This window comes from Hippopotamus amphibius, chromosome 12, assembly GCF_030028045.1.
Source record: "Hippopotamus amphibius kiboko isolate mHipAmp2 chromosome 12, mHipAmp2.hap2, whole genome shotgun sequence".
NCBI classification, from domain to species: Eukaryota; Metazoa; Chordata; class Mammalia; order Artiodactyla; family Hippopotamidae; genus Hippopotamus; species Hippopotamus amphibius.
In genome coordinates, this window is record NC_080197.1 from 38,434,506 (window position 1) to 38,460,539 (window position 26,034).

Below are 26,034 nucleotides of genomic sequence, written 5' to 3' on the forward strand. Positions count from 1 at the left end.
GGGACAGTAACCCTCACAATCCTAAGAGAAAGATGCTCTGTTCCTCACTTTACACCTGAAAAAGCAGCTGGGAAGGTGAGACGCCCACCCAGGGCCTCCGGCACTCACAGCTTTAGCAGGTGTTTGTTTAGGCTGTTTGCCTTCTTATGCCCCACCTGTCACATTGTTCAGAGCTGCAGCACTGGACCCTCCTAAGAAGCAGCTTTGTAGATACAGGTCTGGTGTAGCTAGAGTCCGGGAGACCCGCCTACCCCCCTCAGCAGACCCAGCACTGAGTCACCAGAGCTCCCCTGCTCCTCCCCTGCTCTCCTCACTCCCCCACTTCCCTTCAGTGGCAGGATCTGTGGACCCCCCCCCCCCCACTCCCCGCCACTGCATGCATGGGCCTGCGTGGAGGCTGTCAGCTTGACAACAATGAACCAGACACAGCCCCCGAGCCAAGGCCACAACCAACCGGGAAAAGGCAGAGGCGGGGAGATAGGCCCCAGCTCAAATGACTGAAATGCGAAACAAAACCAAAACTTCAACAGCCTTGAAGTGGGTCAGAAGGAAGGGGAGGAAGGAGAGGATGCAGCTGCTGGAGGTCTGGGATGGGCTGCACAAGGGTGGCAGGCTCCCTGCCCGCCGGTCCCCATCTCCCGATGTCCCCATGACCTCAGTGGCAGCGATGATGTGTGGGGACACCTGCATCCATGGCTTCAGCAGTGGGCACTCCATGACCCCCACGCAGTGCCCTGTAACACTGCCCACCGGATGCCCGGGAAGGGAGCGTGCACACAGCAGCCCCAGGGCAGGAGGGCTCACCACCAATGAGCAGGAGAGACCAGAGGAGAAAACCAGAAGGGACTCCAGGTGGCACAGGGCTGGCAGCATGTCCTCCCAGAGCTGGGGACCCCCAACGGAGGACAAAGCCACGTGGAGCCTCCAGACTCAGGACGGGTCTGTTCTCGGACAGCTGTTGCGATGAGCTCCCTGAATGCTGTCGATACCAGATCCTGGAGCCCTTAACTCCCTCTAGCCTCCGCGAGTGGGAAAGACTGAGGTGTCATCCATCCACACGCCACAGAAAGGACCTTGGCTTCTGGGTTTGCTCGGCCACCAGGAGACCCCTGCAGCCCACAGTGGTAAGGAGCACCATCAGAGAAGACAGTGGCACCACCTGTGACATGTCATTGGTACCACCAGGAACCGGTTCTCTGGCTGCCCAGGTCTGCAGGGACTTCACACCCACGGCCCCCCCACCTCTCTAACAGCAAGTGGGGACACTTGCAGCAGGACAGGGCAATCACAGGACACAGGAGGTCCCTCTGGGGGCCGAGCTCTAGGAACTGTGAGCAGTGGCCACTGTCACCCATGGATCTAGCGCTGGCTTCCTTCTACATCCTCCTCCTGGAAGCTGGGTGGACAGAGGGCGCTGTTGGGGAGCCAGGAGACACGTACCAGGCCCTCACGCTGCCCCCAGCCTGCCTTGCGGCAAGCAAACACCTCGATGTTGTCATGTGCGAAATGAATGAATGGGAGCCCGATCCCGAGTCCTTCAGCTCTCAAACACCAGGCAGTGTATTCATCCCAATGAGGATCTCTGTTTCCATAAAATCAAAGCTTCTGAGGTGTGGGGGCTGCACAGGTGTATTTAAGGGCTGATGAGCTTAAATCTCAGGCCCTCCCTGCCCCTTCCCTTGTCTTTCTTTGGCTCCCAACTCAGTAGACTGCCCCCCTCCCAGCTCGAGGGGAGCTGTCCTGCCCCAGTCGGCAGCCACCCACTGCCTTCCATCCCCCGCCTTCCACCCCGCCGCCCCCCCCCCCCAGCTCACCTCTTGAAGTTTCCTGTTGAAGCTGGTTCCCCTGGAACCAACTCTGTGCTGGACCCAAGTGCAACCAGGGATAGACAGTCTGATAGATTTTGGTCCAGTAGCTTCTGAGAATGGTGGCAGTTCTGGTTGGGAAGGTTTGTATTTTGACACGCATAAAATTTGAAGGGCTAGGCACCTAGGGAAGGTGCTCTAGGCTGAGTCTCTGAGTTTCCTTTGAGTCGAACTGCCAGCAGTGGGCAGGTGGAGGAGAGGATGCTTCTACTGCTGAGGGCAAGGTGACAGGACGGCCAAGAGCAACACTGCTCAGAGAAGCCACCAAGACATCATCCTGAACAGTCTGTGGGTTTCCCACAAGAGCCAGAAAGGCCCCATGGCCACTTATTCTCATAGTTTGTCCTGCAGGTCCATCATCCGGCAGAGGCCTATACAGTCCCCTCATTCTGAGCCCGAGGTCCCATGCCCGGCAGTGGCTGCCCTGCCCCCTTCATGGTCTCAGGCCAGCCGGAAGTCCTTGCTCAGGCACTCGTTTGGCAGTGATGCTGGGCTCCTCAAGATAAGACGGGGATGACAGGGATGGAGCAAAAGCAGGGAGCAACCTCCGGGTTGGTCTGAGAGGTCGGGTCCCTTTTCCTGCCCGATACAGCAAAAGCAGCTGAAATCATGTCACCATCCCTGCCTGGGGCCTTAGGAATATCTCTGGACTCCCCAGCCTCTCAGCTCAATCAACCCAAATGTGGAGACTTAGGATACGAGCACAACTTTGAGACAAAGGCCACAGCAGGGGAAGGTCAGCCATCAAATGTGTGCTGACCGCCTGGGATGGACATTGCTTCCTCTGGGGTCAGTCCCTGGGGGTCCCAAAGAGATTAAACAGAGCCCAACCCTGAAGGCGCCAGCTGAGGGTCCAGGAGGGTGTGCCGTGCCGATGGTGACAAACTTTAAAGCTGGCCAACACTGCCACCTGGTGGTGGATTCTACATTTAACTTTAAAGCTGCTTCAGGACCAGTGGACAGAAAGAACACAGCATGGGCCTTGAAGCTACGTCTCCATCAAGGGGAACAATGAGGTCCTCGGAACAGTCTTAGTCTCTTTAGTGAACTGATCAACAAAGGCCGGTTGTGCCCAGGGCAGCCCTGAACCCGAGGGACGGACACTCTTGGGAAGGAGTGGAGAGATCTAGTGCACACGGCAGGGAGAGATCATGGTGGTGGACTGGACATATGGAAGAATGGGAATTATTTGTTTTAAATGATGGTAAATTAAGAAAAGATGAGGGGCTTCCTAGGCGGCACAGTGGTTGAGAATCCGTCTGCTAATGCAGGGGACACGGGTTCGAGCCCTGCTCCAGGACGATCCCACATGCCGCGGAGCAACTAATCCCGTGCACCACAACTATTGAGCCTACGCTTTAGAGCCCGTGAGCCACAACTATTGAGCCCATGTGCTGCAACTACTGAAGCCCACGAGCCTAGAGCCCGAGCTCCACAACAAGAGAAGCCATGGCAACGAGGAACCCGCGCACCACAACGAAAAGTAGCCCCCACTCACCGCAACTAAAGAAAGCCTGCACACAGCAAAAAAGACCCAACATAGGCAAAAAAAAAAATAAATAAACAAATAAATTTATAAAAAACAAAAAAACAAGAAAAGAAAAGATGAGATCTTTGCGTCTGAGTCCATGTGCACTCCTATAACAAAGTACCGTAAACCGGGCAGCTTAGCCACAAAAAGGGTGGCTAACAGGACAATTACATGACTGAAGACGTTTCAAAGGGGAGACGACCAAGGCAGGTTGGAAGGACGAGGATAGAAAAAGAAAAACAAATTCCTCTGCACAAATGTGTTCAAGCTGTGCATTTAGGTGAGTCTGACCCACCAGTCAGGCCAAAGCACAGCACATGCCTGCCCACAGGTGGCGCTAGCGTGTTATTGGTGATGATTTACTTGTCCATTTATTTTGATGGAAAGGGTGAAAAGGCAGCCAGCCTTGGATAAATTTTTAAAAAGCAGGGAGGGTCCAAATAAGTCAGAATGAAGCCATGGGTCCCTACAGTTCCCTTTTGACAGATACCTTGTGTGGAAGCCTTCACGTGGAGGATGCTCTGTAAGAGCAGCTTTGGGCACCTTTCCTTGGGCCCAGATGTCATGGGTGCTGTTCTACTCTCAACAGCTGGGTTTCGGAAAGAACACAGTAAAAGCACTTGGGAGATCAGTGCTTTCTGTCCCAAGGTTGTTGAATCCTTTGCATCATCGGGGAGCCCTGCACCTGGGGTGTCTGCTAACAGGGACCATCAGTGGTGACAGGGACACAGCATGCTTATTTTGGGCAGAAGATGGCTGTATGAGAAATTCCCCACAGGAGCAAACTTCGGTGGCATTAGAGGGTGTGGCTGAAGGTGGTCATGCACCAAAACAGGGTTTGGAGCAGCCTGTGGGCTCCCTGATAAAATCCTGTGAATAGGGCCTGGATGAGCAGAAGTTAAAACTGGAAAACACAATAATTCTCTGAGAGCAGGTCTCCCTTGAGCTGTACCCAGGACAAAATCCTCGGTCCTATTCTCAGGATTCTGAAACCTTTGCAACCCCTACTCAGCTTCCAAAGTGAGGCCCTAAGACTCCCAAGAGCAATATCAGATCAATGTCCCAGGGTTCCTTGGCTGCCATTACACATGTATCAAATCATCACATTGTACACCTCAAACTTACACAATGGCGTATGTCCATTATATCTCAATAAAGCTGGAAAAACAGAGATAAGGGGTCAGATGACGTATGCAGCTTCCTCTCAAACGGTTCAGAAAAATATATCTAATGCTTGGACAGAGAGATGAGATGACCAAAGAACGGAAAGAGGGGCTGAGGCCTGGTGAACCTCGCTGAAAACAGACCCACAGAACTGTGACAAAATAAAATAGCTGTTTTCAACCACAGCTTTGGGGCCACTGAAGCATCTTCTACACCCAAACGTCTAAACACTTTATAGTGCTGCCTTTCACCTTTGTCTAATCCACCTGGATGTATTTTCCTGTGAGGTGTGAAACTGACGTTCATTTCATTGTACCCCATTTGGATAAACAATTGTCCCAATAACTTATCAAAAAATGAGCCCTTTCGCTGGTGGCTGACCTTGCCACCTCTGTATCCCCAGGTGTGGGTGTCCCCTGCTCTTCTGTCTGCCTCCCCAGCCAGCACTCTTAAGCCCGACTCTACAGCTTCACCCAAGCGTCCACATGTGGCAGAGCAAGTCGCCACTTCCGTCTGCTTCAAGGGTGGCTTAGCTCTTCTGGCCCTGAGCCTTAGAAACTTGAGAATCAGCTTAGCAAATTCACTTAATTTTTCTGCAGCTCAGTTTCTCACCTGCTGTGAGAATAAATAAGACAATATGGACATAATTTGTAGACCACAGAGCACAATAGTTTCAGTTTATTGTATTTATACTGGCAAACCTAAAGAGATGACACTGATCACTATATTTTGTTCTTCTGTCATTTCTGAAAATATCTCCTGGAGTCATGCATGTTTCTTATGCCCTGATGTGCTGCTCCTGTCACCGAAGGGCAGCTGGGGTGACACTGGTTCACAGTAGGAATCCGTCCAAATTGGCCTTGCTAAAATTATAATTTTTTTAAATCTCCTTTTAGGCTTTTATAGCCACATTTCAGCTGGCAAGCAAATTTGAAAGCCAGAAACAATTCAGTCCTGCTGTCAGTGGTCAGATTCCAATTTGCTGTATGATTTGAGTATGGGTTTAAAGGGACCATGTTTTTGTTTCCTGTTAACTTGGCACTTGTGTTGACCCAACAGGAGATGCAGGCAAAATATGGACTCTCTATCATAAGGCGTTTTCACTGTTATTTTTAAATGAAACTTTGTCTTGTGTATACTTAGCCCTAAATTGAGAAAGAGGAATTCGTATTTTAAAAATATTATTAATATTAGTAATCATTTTATTTTTACATACTAACTTTACAAAACTTAGAAAATATGAAAAAAAAAGACAAAAAATGTCCCTTTACCCATGATCCAAAGATAAATGCTCTGAGCATTTCAAAGGATTTTCATCTGCTTTCTTCTTTTTTAGTGTCGCATCCACTATTTCACACACTGCCTGTGGCCAGCCTGACCCTGGGCTGGTCAGCAAGCAATCTTTTTTCTTCTTTGCTAGAAGGAGCCCCATTATACTTAGTTTTAGGACAAGAGGAGTTTAGGGACCGCGGGTGAATTTTTGGTCTAAGCCGAAGGAGGAATTCTGCCCCCTTGACTCACGATTGGTTTAAGTCCGAGAGTGACAGCTGTTCTGACCAATGGGGAGTGAGAAGGCCTGCGAAGCGTCCCGCGGCCTCACGCAAACAAACAGGGGGGCAGGCGTAGAAGTCAGAAGGACAGACCCTCCCCGGGTACCCCAGCTACTGGAAGGCCCAGCCCAGATTCACGTTCACCGGACAGCGCACGGTTCTCCGCGTTGGGTACGTCCCTCTGCTGCGCCTGGCGGACACCGGGTGGAGTTGTGCTGTGCCCCTGGGGCTCTTCTTAACCGCTGTTTGCACAGCGTTCCACCCGGTTATCGTCCCGTGATTTGCTTAGTGGATCCCGTGTTGTTACGTAATGATGATGACAGGTATTCTCATTGCGTCCTTTTTTTTTTTTTTAAATTTTTATTTATTTATTGGCTGCGTTGGGTCTTCGTTGCTGCACACGGGCTTTCTCTAGTTGCTGGGAGCGGGGGCTACTCTTCATTGTGGTGCGCCGTCTCCTCATTGTAGTGGCTTCTCTTATTGTGGAGCACGGGCTCTCGGCGCGTGGGCTTCAGTAGTTGCGGCACATGGGCTCAGCAGTTGTGGCTTACAGGCTCTAGAGCAGAGGCTCAATAGTTGTGGCGCCCGGGCTTAGTTGCTCCGTGGCATGTGGAATCTTCCCAGGGCAGGGCTCGAACCCGTGTCCCCTGCATTGGCAGGCGGATTCTTTACCACTGCGTGACCTAGGAATTCCCTCTCATTGCGCCTTGTTACCAACAGGAATGCCAGTGATAGTCTAACAATGAGATTTATTTTGCTCTTTCTCTGCCACGTTGGAAACCGAGGTAAGCGCTTTGCTCACGTCCTTCCATTTAATCTCCACGAAAACAAGGATGTTCTGTTATGATCCCCATTTTGTAACTGAAAAAACTGAGACATTAGTGTTCTTATACATTATAAATGGTCTATATTACTGGCTCTAGGCCCTTTCTCTTTTGCCTCTTCCTGTTTTCTCCTTTTTTAGATACTTTTGCCTAGAAATTTGTCTGCCGTGTGTCTAGTTCTGTGGCAGTTAAGTTTCTTTATTTCATTTTTTATTCTGCTTTACAAGTTTTTTTCTAGTTGTATACTTTTTTGGATTCATTTAGGAGTTTTTCATTCAGCAACACTGCATGAACATCTTTCCACGTAAATATGCCTCAGCGTTACCATTTTTATTGGCTGAGTGATGTTATTCTATGAGTGTGATGTATATAAGTTGCACAGGTTACTAGCTCCCTGCCCCAAACTCAACCCTGGATAAACTAGGAAGAGAGATGGGGGCAAGAATCTGACAACTTGGCTGGAGGCAGCAGACGGTCCAGAACAGGTGTGGCCACATCCCTCAGGGCCTGCTCTGCAGGTCCAGCGGGAGGGAAGGCGACTTCCAGATTCTTCCCAGCACCTGCCCTCCTTCCATCAGCCCTGAGCTTTAGCCCGGATCGGTGCCAGAATGAATGAGAGAAGATGGGGCTCATTGTTTGCTGCTGCTACAGTAAGGACAAGTGGCATTTAGTTTTCACAGTAGTCCATGACAAGCACAGGATGAGAAAAACAGAACAGGAAGGAGGCTCTGTTTTCTCGTCTGCAGAGACTGGAGAGCCAGGCCCATCTCCAGGGTGGTAGTGCCCATTCCTGGAGGAAGCCGCATGGTAGAGGGTCTTCACCTTCCTTTCCACTCCTCCATCTTCAAAAAGGGCCGTGTTTCCCCCTCAGCCTCCCCATCAACAAGGTGCAAGCTCTGGACTCCGAATTCAGAAAGGAGAGTTAGATGCCGACACCGCTGCATAGGAGTTTACAGGGTAAGTGCTGCAGCCCTAGTGTGAAGAGCTTCAGGTATAATGTTTTGTGGGTGTCTGGACAGGGGCGGGGGGGTTGCCCTTGGCAGGGGCAGCAGGAGGTGCACATGCAGACAGAGGGGTGCGTGAGACACTAGCACACCACAAAACGTTTATTTTTAAATAATAAATAAAGGAAAGGAAATACAAGCAAGGAAACATTCACAAAATCAAGTCACTAAAGTGCTCTCAAACATAAATTTTAAGAAACCAAGAAGCCTGGTGGTCTGACCTTAAAACACTGTTTATAGATATTCAACAGTTGTTCAGATATGGTCCCATGCTGTTTCAGAAGGGAAGGGAGAGAGGCCTTTCTTGGTGGAACAGTTCCAAGACACACAGTGCCCATCAAATGACACTCAGGAGGAAGCAGAAACATTGCCTAACATGAAAATGAAAATGTCCAAAGCCAAGTTCAAAGTAAAAATATTATGTTTCATTCTTAGGAGGTCTGCATGAGGTCTTCCCTGTTTATGAAGATATGTGATTCTCTGTACGTTAAATAATTTTGTATTTTTGGGATTCAGACTAAGAACATCAGACTTAACCTGTGAATCTGCACAGTATATTGAACCAGACCTTGGGATGCCTGGCAGTGAAAATGGGTTTTGGACTTGAAATCCTCCGCCTCAACTTCTACAGAAGAGAATAAAAGTTTTACACCAAATTAACTGATACATGTGCCTTTAAGGAATGATTTCCATTCTAGGATGAAATGGAATTTTCCGTAAGTCACCATTTGTTTTCTTAAAGCAAGTGGCATTGCATTTGATCCTGACAACAGGAAGAAGAAAATCCAACTGAGGGGTTTTGTCTTCAACTTGTCTTTTGAAAAAACCTGGCGAGGAATGTGCACATTTCCAGCCTTTGGTGGGAGTGGGGGGACCCGCGGCCTCATAAGGCCCCCTCCTTCCCCGGCTGGAGCCCCTCTAGCCCCTCAGAGTCTGAACGTCCTGGGCCACCGGCCCCCTGCTGCGCTCTCTTGGTCTCCTGCCGCGTGGAGCTGGAGAGATCCATGGCCACGTCTTCCAGGCCACTCTCAGGGCTGCCTTCCTCCAAGCCCTTCTGGGGTCCTGCCTGACGTGGGCTAGAACCTTTCTTAAGATGGTCAGAGCCCCAGAGTCCTGCCAGCTTTTCTTCACTTTCTGCTTTCCTTATCATCCCCGTGGATTTTTTATGCATCCCTTGCAAAAAGGGAAAATAAATAAAAACAGATATCTCTAAATACAGCAATTAAGTAAATTTCTTCCATATCACTGCTCTCTAAATCCCATTAGAATTTCCCTTGTTGGTGCCTGTCTCTGGGGCCTGCAGGAGAGTCTCGTAGTTAACTCTCAACATTAGAGGTTGTAGACTGGTGTCTGCCAGCTGGGCACAGCCAACAGAGGTGCCTTGTTTGATGACATGGTGATTTTTAAAATTTTTTTGTAAAACTTGCTGGCCACATTTTAAAATCAGGAGATTTACATCAAAAGCCAGACTTCCAGCTTCTCTCAAAAAGTCAGATGTCCGGCACCATGAGGCCCAGTTTCTTGTATGGCCACAGACCTGCAGGCTCAGTAAGCTCCACCCCACCTGCTCGTGTAAGCTTAGGGGGTGGGCCCGGTTACCTGCCCAAAGTTCCCTCTCAAGATTTCCAACATTTGAGGACAAAGATGATTAGTATCTCCAGTCCCAGCATAGTGTCAGGTGGGTAGGGGTTCAAAAAATGTTTGCTGAACAAAAACCCTCCTCCTCCCCAGCCTAAAATGCCTCCCTCCCACCCACCCCCTAATCCTAATCTTCCACCCTGCCCGGGGTGCCGTCTGTGACTCCAAGCCCGTGAGACTCTGGTAACAGCCAACAGACCAGTAAGGGTGCCAGCTCCTCAGAACTCCCAGTCCCAAAGCTTGGACCTCACCAGTGCAGACTATTCCAGCACCAGAAACTAGGGGACAGAACAGCTGCACGGCAGGTTGCTAACGACCGAGCCAGGACCAGGAACCCGACTTCCCAAGTCCAGGGTGCAGGGGGTTAACGGTCTGCAGATTCACTGCCTGCGCTGTCCTGCTTCCTCTTACCATGAGCTCTGAACTGTATGGTTTCCAGAACCTCTTAACAGCTCTCAACATTTGGGAAACATTTCACATAATGAAAGTGTATCATTCCAATGGTAAAACCAGGCCTGATTGGACCCGTCCACACACTGCCTACACAGTTCCAGTGAAAAATAAGGCAACTGATCAGAGTCTGAGCCTTGTAATTAATTAAAACTGGGATGTGATATTCTGGGCCTGAAACCGAGTGAATTTACATTGCTTGGCTTGGCAGTGGCCACTGGGCATGGGGACCCCTAGCATCTCTGGTGGGGCGCTGCCGCAGGGCCCTCTTCCTTACCCAGAAGCCAGGGTGCGCAGGAGCCCAGCAGGCCGCCCTCCACAGAGCCGAGGACAGAGTCGGGCAGCGGGATGCAGTGTCGCACCATCGCCCCATAGAGCCCGTACTCGGCCATCACGCTGCTGCCACCCCAGCGCTTCTCCCGCTTCCGCCACTTGGCCCGCCGGTTTTGAAACCAGACCTGGATTGAGGCAGAAGGGGAAGCAGAAGGGCTTTATGGGAGGAGACCCCAGCGCAGAGGGGCACAGGAACCCAGGCCTTTCTCGCAGCTCACAGGACTGGTCATGCTGGGTGATCAGGGCCAGGAATGACAAAACAAAATCAGTGTCCCACGCTGTGTGAAGAAGTCAGTTTTTACACTGATGGGAGCAGTTCACCCGAGCAATGGCCCCTTCGAACCTCGGTTGTTGGATTGCTTTATCTTAATAAAAGAATAGTGTCAAATATTGTTAAGCTGTTTAGAAAGAGTGAGTGAATGGCAACTCTTCTGACCTGGAGAGGATATGCTGTCAGCACACAGGATGGCTTTCTATAAAGACAGAGACCGATCCTATGTGTGCGTGTAAGTGCGTGTTTCAGGGCCAGGCGTGCATATGGCGTGGGGAGAGTGTGCAGAAAGGCCTCGTCAGGCTTTTCACACTGGTTTCTCTGAGGGTTCGCAGTGGAGGGATAGTCATTTTTTTCATTGATATCTTTATGTAGTTTCTAGATGCAGCACACAATGTGTAATTTTTAAGAATGATTTAATAAAAGGAAAAAAGGAAAGTTACAGGGGTCATCCTCTCTAAATGAACACAAAGGAGGTCTCTGGCATCTAAGTGACCCTCAGTTTGTGTGCGGAGGGGGAAGCTCTGGGCTGCTGAGAGGCAGCTGTGGGCTGACTCACGGCATGTGAGAACAGCATGTTCTCTGTGGTGTCTTTGGTGGTGGCGGGGGGCCTGCACCTGTATTCGGTCTTCGGGGAGTTCTGTCTTCACTGCCAGCATTTCCCGGGCGTACACGTCAGGGTAGTGGGCCTCGCTGAAGGCCTTCTCCAGCTCTTCCAGCTGGTGGGCAGTGAAAACGGTCCTGCAGAGAGGGCCGAACACACACATGGGCACGTGTCCACAGGAGGCTGCCAGGCTTCCAGCATCAGAGGACCCTGTGCCTGCCCCTCCTTTGTCCATGTCATGAGAACCGCATGACCCTTCTTTGAATGATCAGCCTCTGGAAAGTCCACGATTTGGTTCAAACAAAACAGAGTTCTTTAGGTCCTTTTTTTCTCCTCAGTGAATTCCATCAACTCATTCTAAGAAGACCCATTTTAAAGGCCCACAAAATTGTGCCTGTAAAATGCTACAAACGCTGACCTACAGCCCCCCCGAGAATGGCAGAATTACATTCCCAATGGCAACTGCGCTCTTCCCGCTACTACCCTAGCCAATTCTCAACAACTGTGTCCCAGGAAAGGGGCGGGGGCAGGTACCTGTGCCTCCGCTTCTTCCTCTTGCCAGGGGCAGGAGACACCTTCAGATCACTTCTGTCTTCAGATGGGCTGTCCTCATCTGTTAGCACAAGGAAGAGAGAGGGCTTTCAAGGTGAGCATATTTTTCACTTTGTTTTCTGGTTTTACTTTGAGGATTGAAGCTATGAACCTGTCGGGGATGTGAATACTTACCAAGACCAGCTTGCATTTTTCACACTCACTGCGTTTCAGGTGCTGCACTTATCAGTGCCCATGCATTATTCTTCATAAATTAAAAGAACTCCAAGGCAGCTGCTATTATTATTCTCTTTTTACAGAGGAGGAAACCAAGGCACAGAGGGATTAAGTAACTTGCCCAAGATCACACAGGTAGTCAATGGTGAGGTTGGGATTCAAACCCGACTGTGTGAAGCCAAAGCTGCTTGAACACGAATTGCATTTCCTGTCCCCTTAGGCTTCCAAATTCATTCACTTCCTTCTGCCTCCATCTCAACTTCCTCATCTTAATCAATACACCAACATTTTTCAAAGGGAGGCCTGGGGTTTGTGACATCAGAACCCTCATCAAGGCTGGCCCCCAGCCCTGCTGTACCAATTTCAGATCTCTGGAAGTGGGTTCTGGGAAACTCATTCTTGACAAGTGTGCCCTGATTATTCATAGATGCACATGAAAATTTTTAAGAACCCACTCCATTATGCTTTATCTTCTGAAATCCATTATATCAAAATATCCAGGTTGAAGGGAAGGTTAGAAGATGAAACTATTTGTCATTCATTGTTAAAAAGCATATTTGCTTCAAAATACTAAAGAGTGAATTAATAAAGGCAAAAATAGTAAAATAATGTCAGTTTTACTCCTACATCAATTAGTTCACTAGAAAAATTGAATTATAATATTATACTATCCGTGCTGTCCAACTGGTACAATTGGATACATAAGGTCATTGAGATGTGACATGTGGCCAATCTGAATTGAGACCTGCTATAAACGTGAAATAGTGGATTTTGAAGACTCAATAACCCAAAAAAGTAAAATATTAATAATTTTTATATTGAGTACATGTAAAATGACAATATTTTGTATGTATTGGATTAAATAAGATATGGTATTTAAGTTTGTTTCACCTATTTATTTTTCCTTTTTAATGTGGCTTTGAGAAACTTTCGTTACACTTGCAGTCACATGAAGTTTCTACTGGACAGCGTTGGTCTTGGTCTTGAGAAATGCCCTCACAGGCTAGGATGCAGTTGCATTTTGCCCTTAGTCTTATCAGTCCTCACACAGGAAAGACTCATCCTATGAAGGTGGTTCCTGCATTTTTAGTGAAACAGCTAATAGGGGGGTTCATTTGCTCTTACCTAGACACTCATGAAACAAAGTCCTTTTAGAGATGGGCAGACTCTGGCCTGCTTGCTGATCCAGCCTGCTCCTTTTATTGCTTTTTTCTTTTTTTTTTTTTCTTTTTCTTTTTTTGTTTTTGTTTTTGCTGCCCTGCAAAGCAAGTGGAATCTTAGTTCCCCGACCACCGTGCCTCCTGCAGTGGAAGCGCAGAGTCTTAACCACTGGGCCGCCAGGGAAGTCCCCCGCCTGCTTCCTTTAATCAGCAGTGGAGACCAACGTACTCTTTCTGCCTTGGCTGCCGGGATGCTCAGCTCTGCGGTCTGCTACGTAGTTTCTCTGTCCAGCTTTTCTTGTGTAATTCTCCCTTCTCTTCCCCCACACCCCCCACCTCTCGATTTCTCGGCTCTGTCTTTGTAGATTTCCATTGCTGGCTTCTTTTCCCCACTATCTGCGCCGACTTCTCTCAGAGAAACCGGGCACAGCTACTATAAGACGGGCGAGCTTGCTTCTCACGTGCCGAGAGGAGGGGAGAAGCGCGGTACCCAGACTCGCTTTTCAGCACAGCGAGGAGGACAGCTCCAGGCCTCCTCCCCGCTCTCATCAAGGGCGGGTCAATCCGTCAATCAATTCAGCGAACCCTCTAGCGGGCGGGTACCGGGTTCTGGGCCGGTGAGAAACGAAGCAGGCCCAGGCCTTCCGATCTCCGCCGTACCCAGAGGCCGAGCCTCGCGCGGGCGCGGGGGAAAGGCCTCCGGAGACCTCGGCTCCTCCTCACCAAGACCCCAGGGCGGCTCCAGACCGGTGGTGGTGGTGTCCGCGAGGCGGAGGCGACCAAGCCCGGAGGAGAGGCCACAGGCAGAGGGTGCGGCTGCGAGAATGCGCTCCCCGGCGGGGCCACGCTCTGGGGTCCCGACTTCCCTAGATCTGGGAGATTGGGGTGGGCCCGGCGGGGCGCCGGAGTGTCACCCTGCGCGCCCGAGCAGAGGGAAGGGACGGGAGCGGTACGGACTGGCCTCCTTACCGGACGTCGAGACGCTCTCGCTGCGCTTCTGGCTGGCGGCCGGGGGCGGCGGGCGGCCGAGGACTTGCGGGGCGCGGGGCTCAGGCCCCTCGGGCGGCAGGAAGGGCACGTCTGCGAGGAGCAGGCAGGGCGCCCGGGCGGCCGCAGGGGGCTGCGCGCCGAAGCCGCAGAGGAGGCCGAGCCCCAGCGGGAGGGTCCCGCGCGCCAAGCAGGAGCCCCCGAGCCCTGGACGCGCGCAGGGCGCGGCCGCAGGGCCTTCGCAGCTGGATCCCGGCCCGGGGCCCTCAGGTGCGGGCAGCTCGGCCTCCAGGCCCAGCAGGTCGGTGATGGCGAAGCCTCGCGGGCGCGAGCCGGTGAGGGGGCCTCCGGGCACCAGTGCCCTGCTCTTGGCACGCCCGTCGGAAAGCGCATCCCGGCCGGTCATGGCTTCTCAGGCGGCGAGGCTGGACCTCTCTCCGTCACTTTTGCTGAGAGGGCGCAATTCTGAGGACGCTTTATACAGCTGGGCGCCAGGAGGGCTCCAATCAGCGGGGCGCGGAGGCGTCACGCCTTGGACCCCGCGAGATGGGGACGCCACCAGTTCCCCTCCCTTCGGTCGCCGCCCTCCCAGCTGCGGTCCCCTCAATCAACTCCCTCTTCCCTCTCTTTTCCCGTTGTCCCCCTGTCCACCCCCACTCCCGTTCTCTTGGGGAGGCAAATAGAGTCGTCCCCTCCCTAAACCTCTAAAAGCCGCAGGTTCCAGACCCCCATTCTCTTCTCTCCCCTTCCCGATTCTCCGGCGGAGGCCCCGCTTGCAGCTGCTCTGAAATCTCCCTGCCCCCATCCAGTCGCCCATTAAGACCAAGGCCCCATTTCCAGCCACACTGTCACCAGTACCACCAGTATGACCTCTGCCAGCCCTCCGACGCCAACGCGGGAGCCAAGGCCTTCTCCGAAAATCCCCGAGAGGAAGAGTAGAAAACGTTCTTTTAATCCATTCCCACTCCACCTCCAGCCAAACCCATCCAAGCGCTCTAATGGCCAGGTCGTCGGGGTCGCAAAATTCACAGGAGCTGGTTACACACTGCTGTGTTTTAAATGGATAACCAAAAAGGACCTACTGTATAACACAGGGAACTCTGCTCAATACTATGTAATCTAAATGAGAAAAGAATTTGAAAAAGAATAAATACATGTATATCTGTAACTGAATCACTTTGCTGTACACCCGAAACTAACACACTGTTAAGCAACTATGCCTCAATATAAAAGTTTTAGAAAAATTCATAGGAGCTGGAGAAGTAGAGAGTGGCTGAGCTGCCCGCGTTGTCAGAATGGCAGGGAAGGGCGCCAGGTTTAGCAAAATGCATTACAGGGAGTCCAGTGAAATCAGAATTTCAGATCAACAGTGGCTTTTTAAATTTTAAGTATGTACCAGTGTTTTATCTGGCAACCCCTAAATGGGGAGGGTAAATTGGAAAGTAGAGCCTGTCTACTGTGACCCACCCCTCTTCACGGAGGCTAACAATTATTGTCAGTTTTTGTGATTATTCAAGGAAAGCCTGATTTTCACTTGAAGCGCCCCTATTTGTTAAAGTTGGCGCGAAACGAAGCACGTGAAACCTCTCCTGGCTCGCACGCCGAAAATTTGAGCCCACCCAGCCCGAATCGCTTGGAGACCTGAGCCCATCCTCCTCAAACACGGAACCTGGGAAGCAGAATCTCTCAGTCCCGCCCCTGGGGGCGAGCGGCCGGCGGGCGACCAGCGAGGGGTGCGGCAGCTCTCCCAGCGCCGCGCGGACGCCCCGCGGGCCTCTGCGCGCATCCCCCAGCGGAGCCGGAGCAGAAGCCGGACCCCGAGCCAGAGCCGAGCCGAACCGGACCCCGGGCCGAGGAGGAACCCGAGTTGGAGCCGAACCCGCCAAAGTGGATCTCCCGCTGGCTGCGCCTCGGGGTGGGTCCTCTGCAAACCTGAGGATTAAACAAGGGGCTTTCGATAAAGATAATTACAAGAGGCTGCGCATTAACTTTTCATTATTAAAAGAAGACCCAAATCTCCCCTCGCAAGCTGTTCCCGGGATTAGCAAAACAATAACTTTCCTTTGAGATAATTGTCCTTTGAGCCGTTCGGGGTCGGGAGCGGCTTTAGACGCCAGCGTCGTTTTGGCCAGGAGTTTCTCCCCAAATTTATCTCTGGGCTTAGGGGAAGGTGTTGGGGGTACAGGAGCCAGCCAAGATGCTCTGGCTCTTGGCCCGGCAGAGCAGTAGTTTATAAATCAGAATTTGGGGCAGCAGTTCAGGAAGACAGCTAAGGATGCACACATTTGCAGATGTCCGGGGCACGCAGGCGGGACAATCGGCCTGGAGGTGGCTCCGCCCGGGGCAATCTCAGGGGCAGGTCTTAGAGGCGGACGTCTGCACCGCGTCTGCAGCTTGGAGAGACGACGGCGCCCCCTTGCCTGGGCTCGGGTCTCGAAGTTTCTGTCCCCCAGCCTCTGTCAGGGGAGGCCTCGAGTAGATGGCCAGGGACCCAGAGGTACCAAAAGGCCGGCTAGGAGGAGCCCAACTTCTACCGCCCCACCCAAGTGACCGCCACTCAGACCAACAGCACACCTGTTTCCAACCGCTTCGGAAGTATACTACAAAACCCATTTTGCAGATGAGAGAAATTGAGGTGTATTACCCTGCTAACACCAGACACGGAGAGAGAAATCGGGAAAGCAAAGCGAAGCAGAGAGAGACCAGAAGCCCCGGGATTGCAGCTATAAGGGGACCTTGCAATTCCTGGACAAAAGAGTGACTGCCTCCTCCGGCCCCACCTGCAGGAAGCGGCCCGCGGGAGCGACCAGGATGGAGGGAGGCTGAACCCTATGCTCCTTCCTTTCCGCGGCGTGGCGGAGGCGGCGAGGGCGGCGAGGGCAGGCATTGTCACCTCCCCCTCCTCTGTAAGAAGCGGAACCCCAGCTACGAAAATCCACGCCCCCACTCCCACCCCCCAGCTGCTGCGGAGAATCGCGGGTCCACTCGCGCCCCACCCTCGACTCGGCGGAGCCCCCACCTCTGTGGATCGGGTGAAGCGCTCTGCCCAGCGTCCGCCGGGTGGGGGAAGCGCGTCCAGTGGTTTAGGAGACTTGGAGCGAGCGAGCCCGCTCCGAGCCCACCCACGTTCTGCTCGTCCCCGGGCGCCCGGGTGGGTGCCGAGTCTACGCTGCAGGCGATGGCGTTGGAGAATTCCTCGGCCCCCGGCAGGGTGGAAGGTAGGCTCCTCCCAGCCCCCTCCCAACGTATACAAATCTGAGCACAGAACCGACCCTCTGGCGTGTCCACGCCTGGGTCACCCTCCCACCCCCGGTGTCGTTTTGGAACCCTAAATCCTTTAAGGAGTCCGGATCTGCCTTCATCAACCAGGATTATCTGGGATTTAACTAATCAGTAAAGATTTCTCTGCTCATTATTTTCCAGGGAAGGTTTCCAGCCCCTGTCTGTGGCCAGCCACGAATGTGCGCTCCACTTCCCTCGCTTTCCTTGACCGGGCTCGTCCTGGCTCTTCGCCACGCCCGTTGAGGCTGGCCAGGGTGTAAGTGGCTCAACGACACCCGCCTCGGGCTTTTCGGAGCCACTCCTGGCCAGGCTGGTAGTATAAGGCGCAAATGCCCTGGGAGTGGGATGCACGCACCACGAATAATCCACATCGCCAGGTGTCTGCACGGAGGAGTCCCCCCCACCCAATTAGCATCTCTGGGTGTCTGCATAGAGGAGTCCCAGGGCTCCGCTCCTCTATATTTTCTTCCCACCTCTGTCTACTCCTTCTCAGTTGCTTTTGTGTCCCCTTTAAAGGCTGTCGTAGCTGATGCTATTTTGCCCCATCCACATCTGTGCCCTGACCATTCCACCTGCAGCCTGCAGGGCCTACAGTGCCCAGGCCCCACGTCTTTGCCTGGGGGCTTTCTTTGGTCTCCAGAGTCCTCTGGCCAGAGATGCCAGGGAGTGACATGCCCTGAGAAGCCCAGGACCAAAGAAGGCAGGGGTCTGAGTATAAACAGGGCCCCAGCTCTTTGGTGGATTAACTCAGGCCTCCCAGAAGTCCCCAGCCAGGTTTGCACTAGTTATCACTAATTATCACATCCCTTATTGCTTTCTTCCTAAGCGCTATGGGTGCCCCACCCAGAGCTCCTTTCCCGGGTTCTTGCACCTCCCCCCACCCTACCCCCACACCATTCAGTACCCCACCCCACACCCCACCCCAATGTAGGCTCTTGCCCCTAATCAGGAGAACTGTGCTCTACTGACAAAAGCCCCTAACCCAGGCCACACCACACACACCCACACGTGCAGTGGTTGATCGACTAATATGACATGCAACAGGGCTGCCCCCTTGTCCTCAGAGGGACAACTCTGCAGAGCTGTCTCTGCTTCAAACCCCTCTCAGCTCATGGGTCAGGCCAAGGCTCAAGTGGACCCAAGCGTTTATCTTCTTCCACCCTTTCTCTCCTCTCTGGCCTCCTCATTGCTGAATTCCCCATCCCCCCAATAAAGCTCATGCATCTAGGCCATGCTTCCGGCTCTGCTTCTGGAGACCTGTTCCTGTCTCACTGATGCACTCCCCTACTGGCATTGCCTGAAGTCCTCTTCAAGATAAATGACTGATCCAGGAGGCTCAGAGTCTACTCTGCATTTTGTACAGGAGCAGTGGTGAGTGTCCAGTGGCTACTCTGCACTCCCTGGCACCTCCCCACTGTTCCCTGCATAATTTGGCCTTGTTCACAGATGCCTGGCCTGCCACAGCCCTGCTCTTTTTCTCTAACCTTCCATCAGTCTGGGGGGGGAAAGTGATGCCATCCTGTAAACTTCTGTGCAGCCTGAATTGGCGGGATGTGGTTTCTGTGGTTTGCATCCAAGAGCCCTGTCTTGGGCACTGGGCTTCCTTCCATCTCTGGTGTCTCTCCAACCTTCTCCGTGCCCCCCCTCATGCCCCCAGCAATCCATCTTTATTCCACAACCACAGTGACCCGGCCTTGGAGGCTCAGTCCAAAGGGCTCTTCTGGGTGAGTCCTTTACAGATTCCCCTTACCCAGCTGGAAAAATCTCTAATGGGGCCGGTGCTGTGCTAAGAGCTTGACACATATCAACTAACGTGATACTTGTGACAACCCTAACAAGGGAGACCTATTATTATCCCCATTTTGTGGTTGAGAAAACTGAGGGGCAGAGCTGTAACTAGCCTGGCAGGCAATGGAGAAATCGAGACCCAAACCCTGACTGCCAGGCCTGAAGCAGCAAGTCACGGTGGGAAAAATGACAATGTTAGGGGTTCCCTACACTTATCTGAGGTTTAGCATTGGTTTTGTCTCTAATTTCTAGGTGCTGAGGGCTTATAAAGCCCTTAATCTTGCACTGCTCCCAGTGCTGTCAGTCAGCGGTGCTGTGGGGTTGAAGAAGATTTCTGCAGGAGGCTCCAGTGCCCGTGCTCAGTCTCTTCTCTTTAGGTGCTGAGATAACAGGGAAACCCCAGGTAGGAATCCAGGTAACACTTTGGCCCCCAAGACTGTATTTTCCTTCTTCCTTCCCTGACCTCTACCCATCTCTGTCCTCTTTCCTCACCCCCCAGCTCCTCCCTCACTTCAGCTCATCACAAGAGCTCATGGCCACACTCCTTACAGCCCCATCTGTAAGTCCAACCAACCTCAAGACCAAATGAAACTCAGGAGAGAGCACAGCGCCCAGCACCGAGCAGAGATCCCTGACCAGAGACCCTGGGAAGGTCTGCATGGCCTCTGCAAGGGGACAGGGACCGGCAGATGGAAGCAGGTATGTTGCTTGGGCATCAGGGGGGTGGAGCATGGTGACATAAGCCATGTCGGCCAAAAGGTCATGGGCAGGGGTCACTAAGGGCAGGCGGGAGCTGTGGGTGACTTTCATGTCCAGTGTCAAGTGTTAGGTCATCTACTGGCAATTGAGAAAACTACCTAACATCAAATAACATGCTTTTAGCCAGTTCGCAATGGCAGTGAATATGCAATCACCGTCCTGACTCACATGCAGCCACCAAGGCTCTGGGCCAGGGTGAGAAGGGTTCTCCCAAGGAGGCAGGGCTGCAGGTTCCCCACCGGGGACACAGGTGCCTCCCACCTGAAGGAGGTCCTTTCTCCTCCCCCTCCACACTGCACTCAGCTCCTGCCCCTTCTCCCCAAGGCACCTCCATGATGTAATTAGTCATTTGCCTGATGGCTTCCTGCACTTAACCTGGCCCCCTAATCAGACCCTGAAGCTGGCACTGTCTTCTGGCTGCCCAGTAGCCCACCCCCAGGTCATCTGCAGCACCTGTAGACAGCTCCCAAACACACCTCAACACCTGCGCCTCTGCCTGAGGATGCTCACAGGCCCCAGGAGTGCACCAGCCAGGCCTCGGGGCTTGGGGAGGTAACTCCCAGCAGTAACCCTCCAAGGACGATTGGGAGTTGGTGGTACTTACCCCAGCATCCTTGCCAGTTGGACTGAGGTGGGTTCCCAGCAGTTGCTCCAAGGGTGGGGTGAGGATTGTGGGGTGAGGATTGAGACACGCAAAGCCCACTCATTATCACAGCCTTCCCTGTGTCCTGCCCCCCTCATCAGGGCTGCCTAGTTTCACCTTCCAGGCAAACTATTTCACCCAATCCTCGTCTCAGGGTCTGCTTTGGGGGAACCCAGCCCTAGACAGTCGGTAAGCTGCACAAGACCTGGTCCCGGCCGTCCTAGCGCCTGCGGGCCCGGCGCCCAAGAGCCCGGCATCCAGCGCACCGCCAAGATTTGCGGAGGGAAGGAATCCGCGGCGGCTGGACCGGAACTTCAGCGGCTCCGCACTCCCTCGGTGCTCCTCCTCCTCGAGAGCCCCTCCCCACTCCCAAGGCCCGGCCCGAGGAAGGTGGGCTGAGAGCACCGCTCTTCGAGAGGTAACCCCAGGGCTGGAGGGGCAGGAAGGGGCCCCACATCAGAACCCCAGCCCAACCCTCCGACCGGCCTTCCCATCACAGGGATGGGCTGTGTGTTTTATTCCTGCCTGGTGCCCCTTTTCACAAAGTTTTTGGTTCACCGCTTCCAACAAAGATTTTGAGATGTGTGCCTCAGAGCAGCCACCCTGCAGCTGTTTCGTTCTCGTGGGGTTTTCACTGGTGAAGGCTGTGGGCCGTGGGGCCGAGGACAGGCCAGGTGCGGGGACCGCGGCCACCTGGGCTCCGGGCTGCGCGCAGGGCCTGATTGTGCGCTTGGCTGAGCGGGTCTGATGGCGCGGAACCCTGCTGGTTCTCGCTCACTTCCCCCAAACGCGCTAATTAATGGTACCTGCAAATCGACGGGCGGAATCCTCATTAAAGAGTGGAGGAGGAAGCGGGAAAGAAGGTACAACTGAATATCCACCGTCGCAGGCACTGGCCGCCGAGCGGTAGTTACACAGCTTCCTGAGTGCAACAAAGATGCCTCTGTTCAGAGGGCAGCTCCCCAGGCAGAGGAAACGGCAGACACTGGGACGCTTTATTCCTAAAGCACAATTACAGGCAAGGCTTTCAAATGTTCAAGGGGAAGAGCCTTCTGAGCGGTTTCTGCTCCTGGTCCTCTCACACTGGGAGAGACTCGTTGCTTGCTGGGCACTCGCTGTGATTCCCTGGCCCGAGATCACCTGCATTTCATTTATTCCGAGACATTATCAGATTTTAAGCTTTTTAATACTGCCACTCCTCCCTTATGGTAGTAGGGTGATGCTGGGAATGAGTTAGGAATGATAGATGCTGTGCTTTTCTCTTCTGAAAGAGACAGAAAAGAATTAGTATACATTCCTCCTCAAGTGTTTGATAGGAATCAGCAGTGAACCCACTGGGCCTGCTCCTTTCTGTTTGGGAAGGATATTAATTGTCAATTCAATTTATTTGACAGATAGGCCAATTCAGATTGTTCATTTCTTCTGGCATGAGTTTTGGCAGATTACGCCTCTCAGAAAAGTTGATCCAGGGAATTCCCTGGCGGTCCAGTGGTTCGGACTCTGAGCTTTCACTGCCCAGGGCACGGGCTCAATCCCTGGTCGAGTTACTAAGATCCCAGCAAGCCTTGCCGGGCAGCCAAACAAACAAAGTCAGTTTTACAAAAATGATCCATTACATCTACGTTATCAAACTTGTGGGCATAGAGTTGCCACAGTATTTTCTATTATCCTTTTAACATCCATGGGATCTGTAGTGATGTTCCCCTCCTTTTTCTTAGTTAACCTGCGAAAGCCTTATTGAGTTTATTGATCTTTACAAAGAACTGGTTTTGGGTTTCATTGGTTTTCTCTATTGATTTCCTGTTTCCAACTTCAGTGACTTTTTTTTTAACAAGCTGTCATCTGTTAGATAAATTGAGAATTTTTTAAATGAAAGTTTTTTTTTAAATGAAAGTTTTTATTTTACTTTCACTTCTTGGATACTCTTCCTTTATATAGATCCAAGTCTCTGACCTGTATTATTTTCTTCTCTCTAAAGAACTTTAACATTATCTTGCAAGACAGGTATATTGGCAATAAATTTCCTTAGTTTGTGTTTGTGTTTGTTTTATTTCTCCTTCATTTTTGAAGGATAATTTCACAGGGTACAGAACTCTACGTTGGTAAGGCTTTTTCTCTCAATACTTTCAATATTCCACTCCAATCTCTTCTTGCTTGCATGGTTTCTGAGAAGTCGGAGGTAATTCTTAACTTTGCTCCTTTATTGGTAAAGTGTTTTTCCTCTGGCTTCTTTCAGGATTTTTTCTTTACCTTTGATTTTCTGAAATTTGAAAATAATACACTTATGTTTTGTTTCTTGGAGAGAATTTATCCTACTTGGTGTTCTCTGAGCTTCCTGGCTCTGTGGTTTGGTGTCTGATATTATTTGATGAAATTCTCAACCATTTTTGTTTCAAATATTTATCTGTTCTTTCTTTCTTCTCCGTTCTGTATTCCCAGTATGTGTATGTTATATCTTTTGTAATTGTCCCACAGTCCTTGGATGTTCTGTTTTTAAGTCTGTTTCTTTGCTTTTTGGTTTTGGAGGTTTTTAATGAGGTATCCTCAAGCTCAGAGATTCTTTCCTCAGCCATGTCCAGTCTTCTGATAAGCCCACAAAAGACATTCTTCATTTCTGTTACAGCGTTTATTATCTCTAGCATTTATTTTAGATTCTGTCTTAGGAGTGCCGTGTCTCTGCTTACATCACCCATCTGTTCCTGCATGCTATCTACTTTGTCCATTAGAGCCCTTGTTATATTAATCATAGCTGTTTTAAATTTGTCTGTAATTCCAGCAGCCCTGCCATGTCTGGTCTTGATGCTGGCTCTATCGCTTCAAATTGTGGGGTTTTTTGCCTATTGGTATGCCTTGTTAATTTTATCTTGTTAGCCAGACATGATGTAAATAGGCCTTTAGTAATGTGGTGGGGAGGGGAGGGGAGGCGTTCTATGGTCTTATCATTTGGCCTCAGTCTTTTAGTGCCTGTGCCTCTTAGCTGTGAACTTCACAGGTGCTTCTGTTTTTTTTCTCCCCTCTCAGGTGGGACAGGATGGCTGGAGGGGGCTGGAGTTGGGTATTTCCCTTCACCCAGATGGAAGGCTAGGGCTGACTAGAATTGGGCTCTGATGATACCCCAGCAGGTGAGGCACTGGTTAACTGGTTTCTCCTGAGGGCAGACCTTGTTAAGAACAGAGTATTACAGTGTGTTCAAAATGGTTCCTGGTCCCCAACTCCTGTTTATGGAGGTTTTTCTCTGATGTTTACTGTGGGAACCTGGAGGAGCTCTTGGAGATAGGCAGAAGCCCTATGACCAGGTCCCCCCTGGAGTTTTTAACTCTCCCTCTGGTCTACACTGAGCCTCCAGCAACTTGTCAATCACAGGTCAGGTTTCCCTCCCCTGGTGCCGATTCTGACAGAGGCTCCACTCCTAAGTTTCTGCTCGAGTAAATTGTGATTCTTTCCAAACTTAGGGGCAGCAGTGCCCTCACCTCTCATGCATCTAAGAGGAGCAGTTGATTTTTTTTCAGTCTGTTCAGTTTTTCACTTGCTGTTAGCATGGAGTGGCAACTTCCAAGCTCCTTACTTGTGGAACCAGAAACCAGCTGTCATGTGGTTTTTGCATGTGCTCTGTAATGATCAAGGGTTATCCTCTTGTTCTGTAGGACTTTGGCTGAGGTCATCTCACATAAGTTTTCCTGACCCTCCATTTGTGATTGCTTCTTCTAGCTGACAGGAGGGTGTTATCAGCCGGGCACCACTTTGTACGATAATTTTAGGCTTGGGGGTTCCTGAACCAATGAGTTAATGTAAATTAGAACCCTGGGCCCACATGATGGCAGGTTTATGCTACAGATTATCAAGGAAGGCATTTTCCTACCCAGGGCCTGGTCACACAGGCCAGGATAGGCAGCCCTTCCATGGCCCTTCTTTGTTCATGGTCTTTCCCTGAGTGGGATTTCAAGCATATCTGCTTCTAAGGGAGAAATTGATTCTAACTGTCTCAGGGAAGTAAAAATCCAACCAACACAGAGACCTCACCACATCAATAGAGAAAGAAAGGTAACTGGTTCGTTGCTGGACAAGCTAACAGAATACAAGCATGTAAGTAGCTCACAAGAGACTACAAAGTCAGAATAAAACCCCACAGGATCTATATAGCATAGCAGGTTCAAAGTCCAGTTGGGAAGCAAGGCAGCTATTTGCTTAGCGAACTGACCTCCTCTGAAAAGAATGATAAAATTTCTCTTATCTCATGAAGGACAAATGGTTACATCTTAAGATAGGCTGCTACATTAACTCAGCATTTCAAGCGGGTTATGAGACCCATAACCAAGCAGAAGTGTCTGCATCGTAAAACTGAGGACTGGGCTTTTCTGTCACTGGAGAGACGTATCTACATTCCAAAGGTTAGAGAAATGACTCAAGTCACTATGTTCCCCCAAAGAACACTTTATACTCAACAAGAAGAAGACCAGAAACCCAATTTAAAAATGGGCAAAAGGGCTTCCTAGGTGGCAAAGTGGTTAAGAATCTGCCTGCCAGGGAGATAGGATTAAGATGGCGGAGTTGGAGGACGTGCTCTCACTCCCTCTTGCAAGAGCACCGGAATTACAACTAAATGCTGAACAATCATCAACAGGAAGACACTGGAACTCACCAAAAAAGACACCCCACATCCGGAGACAAAGGAGAAGCCACAATGAGATGGTAGGAAGGGCGCAATCGTGTTAAAATCAAATCCCATAAATGCTGGGTGGGTGACTCACAAACTAGAGAACAGTTATACTGCAGAAGTCCACCCACTAAAGTGAGGGTTCTGAGCCCCATGTTAGGCTTCCCAACCTGGGAGTCCAGCAACAGGAGGAGGAATCTCCAGAGAATCAGACTTTGAAAGCCAGAGGGATTTGATTGCAGGACCTCCACAGGACTGGGGGAAACAGAGACTCCACTCTGGGAGGGCACACAAAAAAGTGTGCTCACCAGGACCCAAGGGGAAGGAGCAGTGACCCCATAGAAGACTGAACCAGACCTACCTACTGGTGTTGGAGGCTTGCTTGCAGAGGTGGGGGGCAGCTGTGGCTCACTGAGGAGACAGGGGCACTGGCAGCAGAGGTTTCGGGAAGCAGTCATTGGCGTGAGCCCTCCCAGAGTCTGCCATTAGCCCACCAAAGAGCCTGTAAGCTCCAGTGCTAGGTTGCCTCAGGCCAAACAACCAACAAGGTGGGAACACAGTCCCACCCACTGGCAGATAAGCAGATTAAAGTCTTACTGAGCTCCGCCCACCCAGCCCTACCCACCATCAGTCCCTCCCATCAGGAAGCACCCAGGAGCCTCCTAGATAGCTTCCTCCACAAGAGGGCAGACAGCAGTATCAAGCAGGATCAGCAGTATTTCGTCTTATGGAATTGAAAACCACAGCCACGGAAAGACA

At 51.3% G+C, this 26,034-nt stretch overlaps 1 protein-coding gene and 1 long non-coding RNA gene across 3 annotated transcripts; one reads left to right on the top strand and one right to left on the bottom strand.

Moving 5' to 3' along the window:
* Nucleotides 1–5,160: 5,160 nt before the first annotated feature.
* Nucleotides 5,161–14,592, bottom strand: VSX1 (visual system homeobox 1). 2 transcript variants are annotated; one of them, XM_057702814.1, is made up of 5 exons: nucleotides 14,132–14,592; nucleotides 11,769–11,847; nucleotides 11,248–11,371; nucleotides 10,304–10,484; nucleotides 8,026–9,111 (listed from the first exon to the last, which is right to left on the bottom strand). In XM_057702814.1, exons 1-5 carry the CDS (start codon nucleotides 14,553–14,555, stop codon nucleotides 8,822–8,824), a joined length of 1,098 nt encoding a protein of 365 aa, XP_057558797.1. In that variant the 5' UTR covers nucleotides 14,556–14,592; the 3' UTR covers nucleotides 8,026–8,821. The 2 variants fall into 2 exon arrangements, with proteins under 2 accessions (XP_057558798.1, XP_057558797.1); XM_057702815.1 differs by lacking the exons at nucleotides 8,026–9,111; nucleotides 10,304–10,484 and adding an exon at nucleotides 5,161–5,175 and having other exon boundaries at nucleotides 14,132–14,555.
* On the top strand, nucleotides 6,312–8,582 carry LOC130833317 (uncharacterized). The gene is made up of 3 exons (XR_009048454.1): nucleotides 6,312–6,433; nucleotides 7,806–7,891; nucleotides 8,455–8,582. It is a non-coding gene; the product is annotated as an uncharacterized LOC130833317 (long non-coding RNA).
* Nucleotides 14,593–26,034: the final 11,442 nt, after the last annotated feature.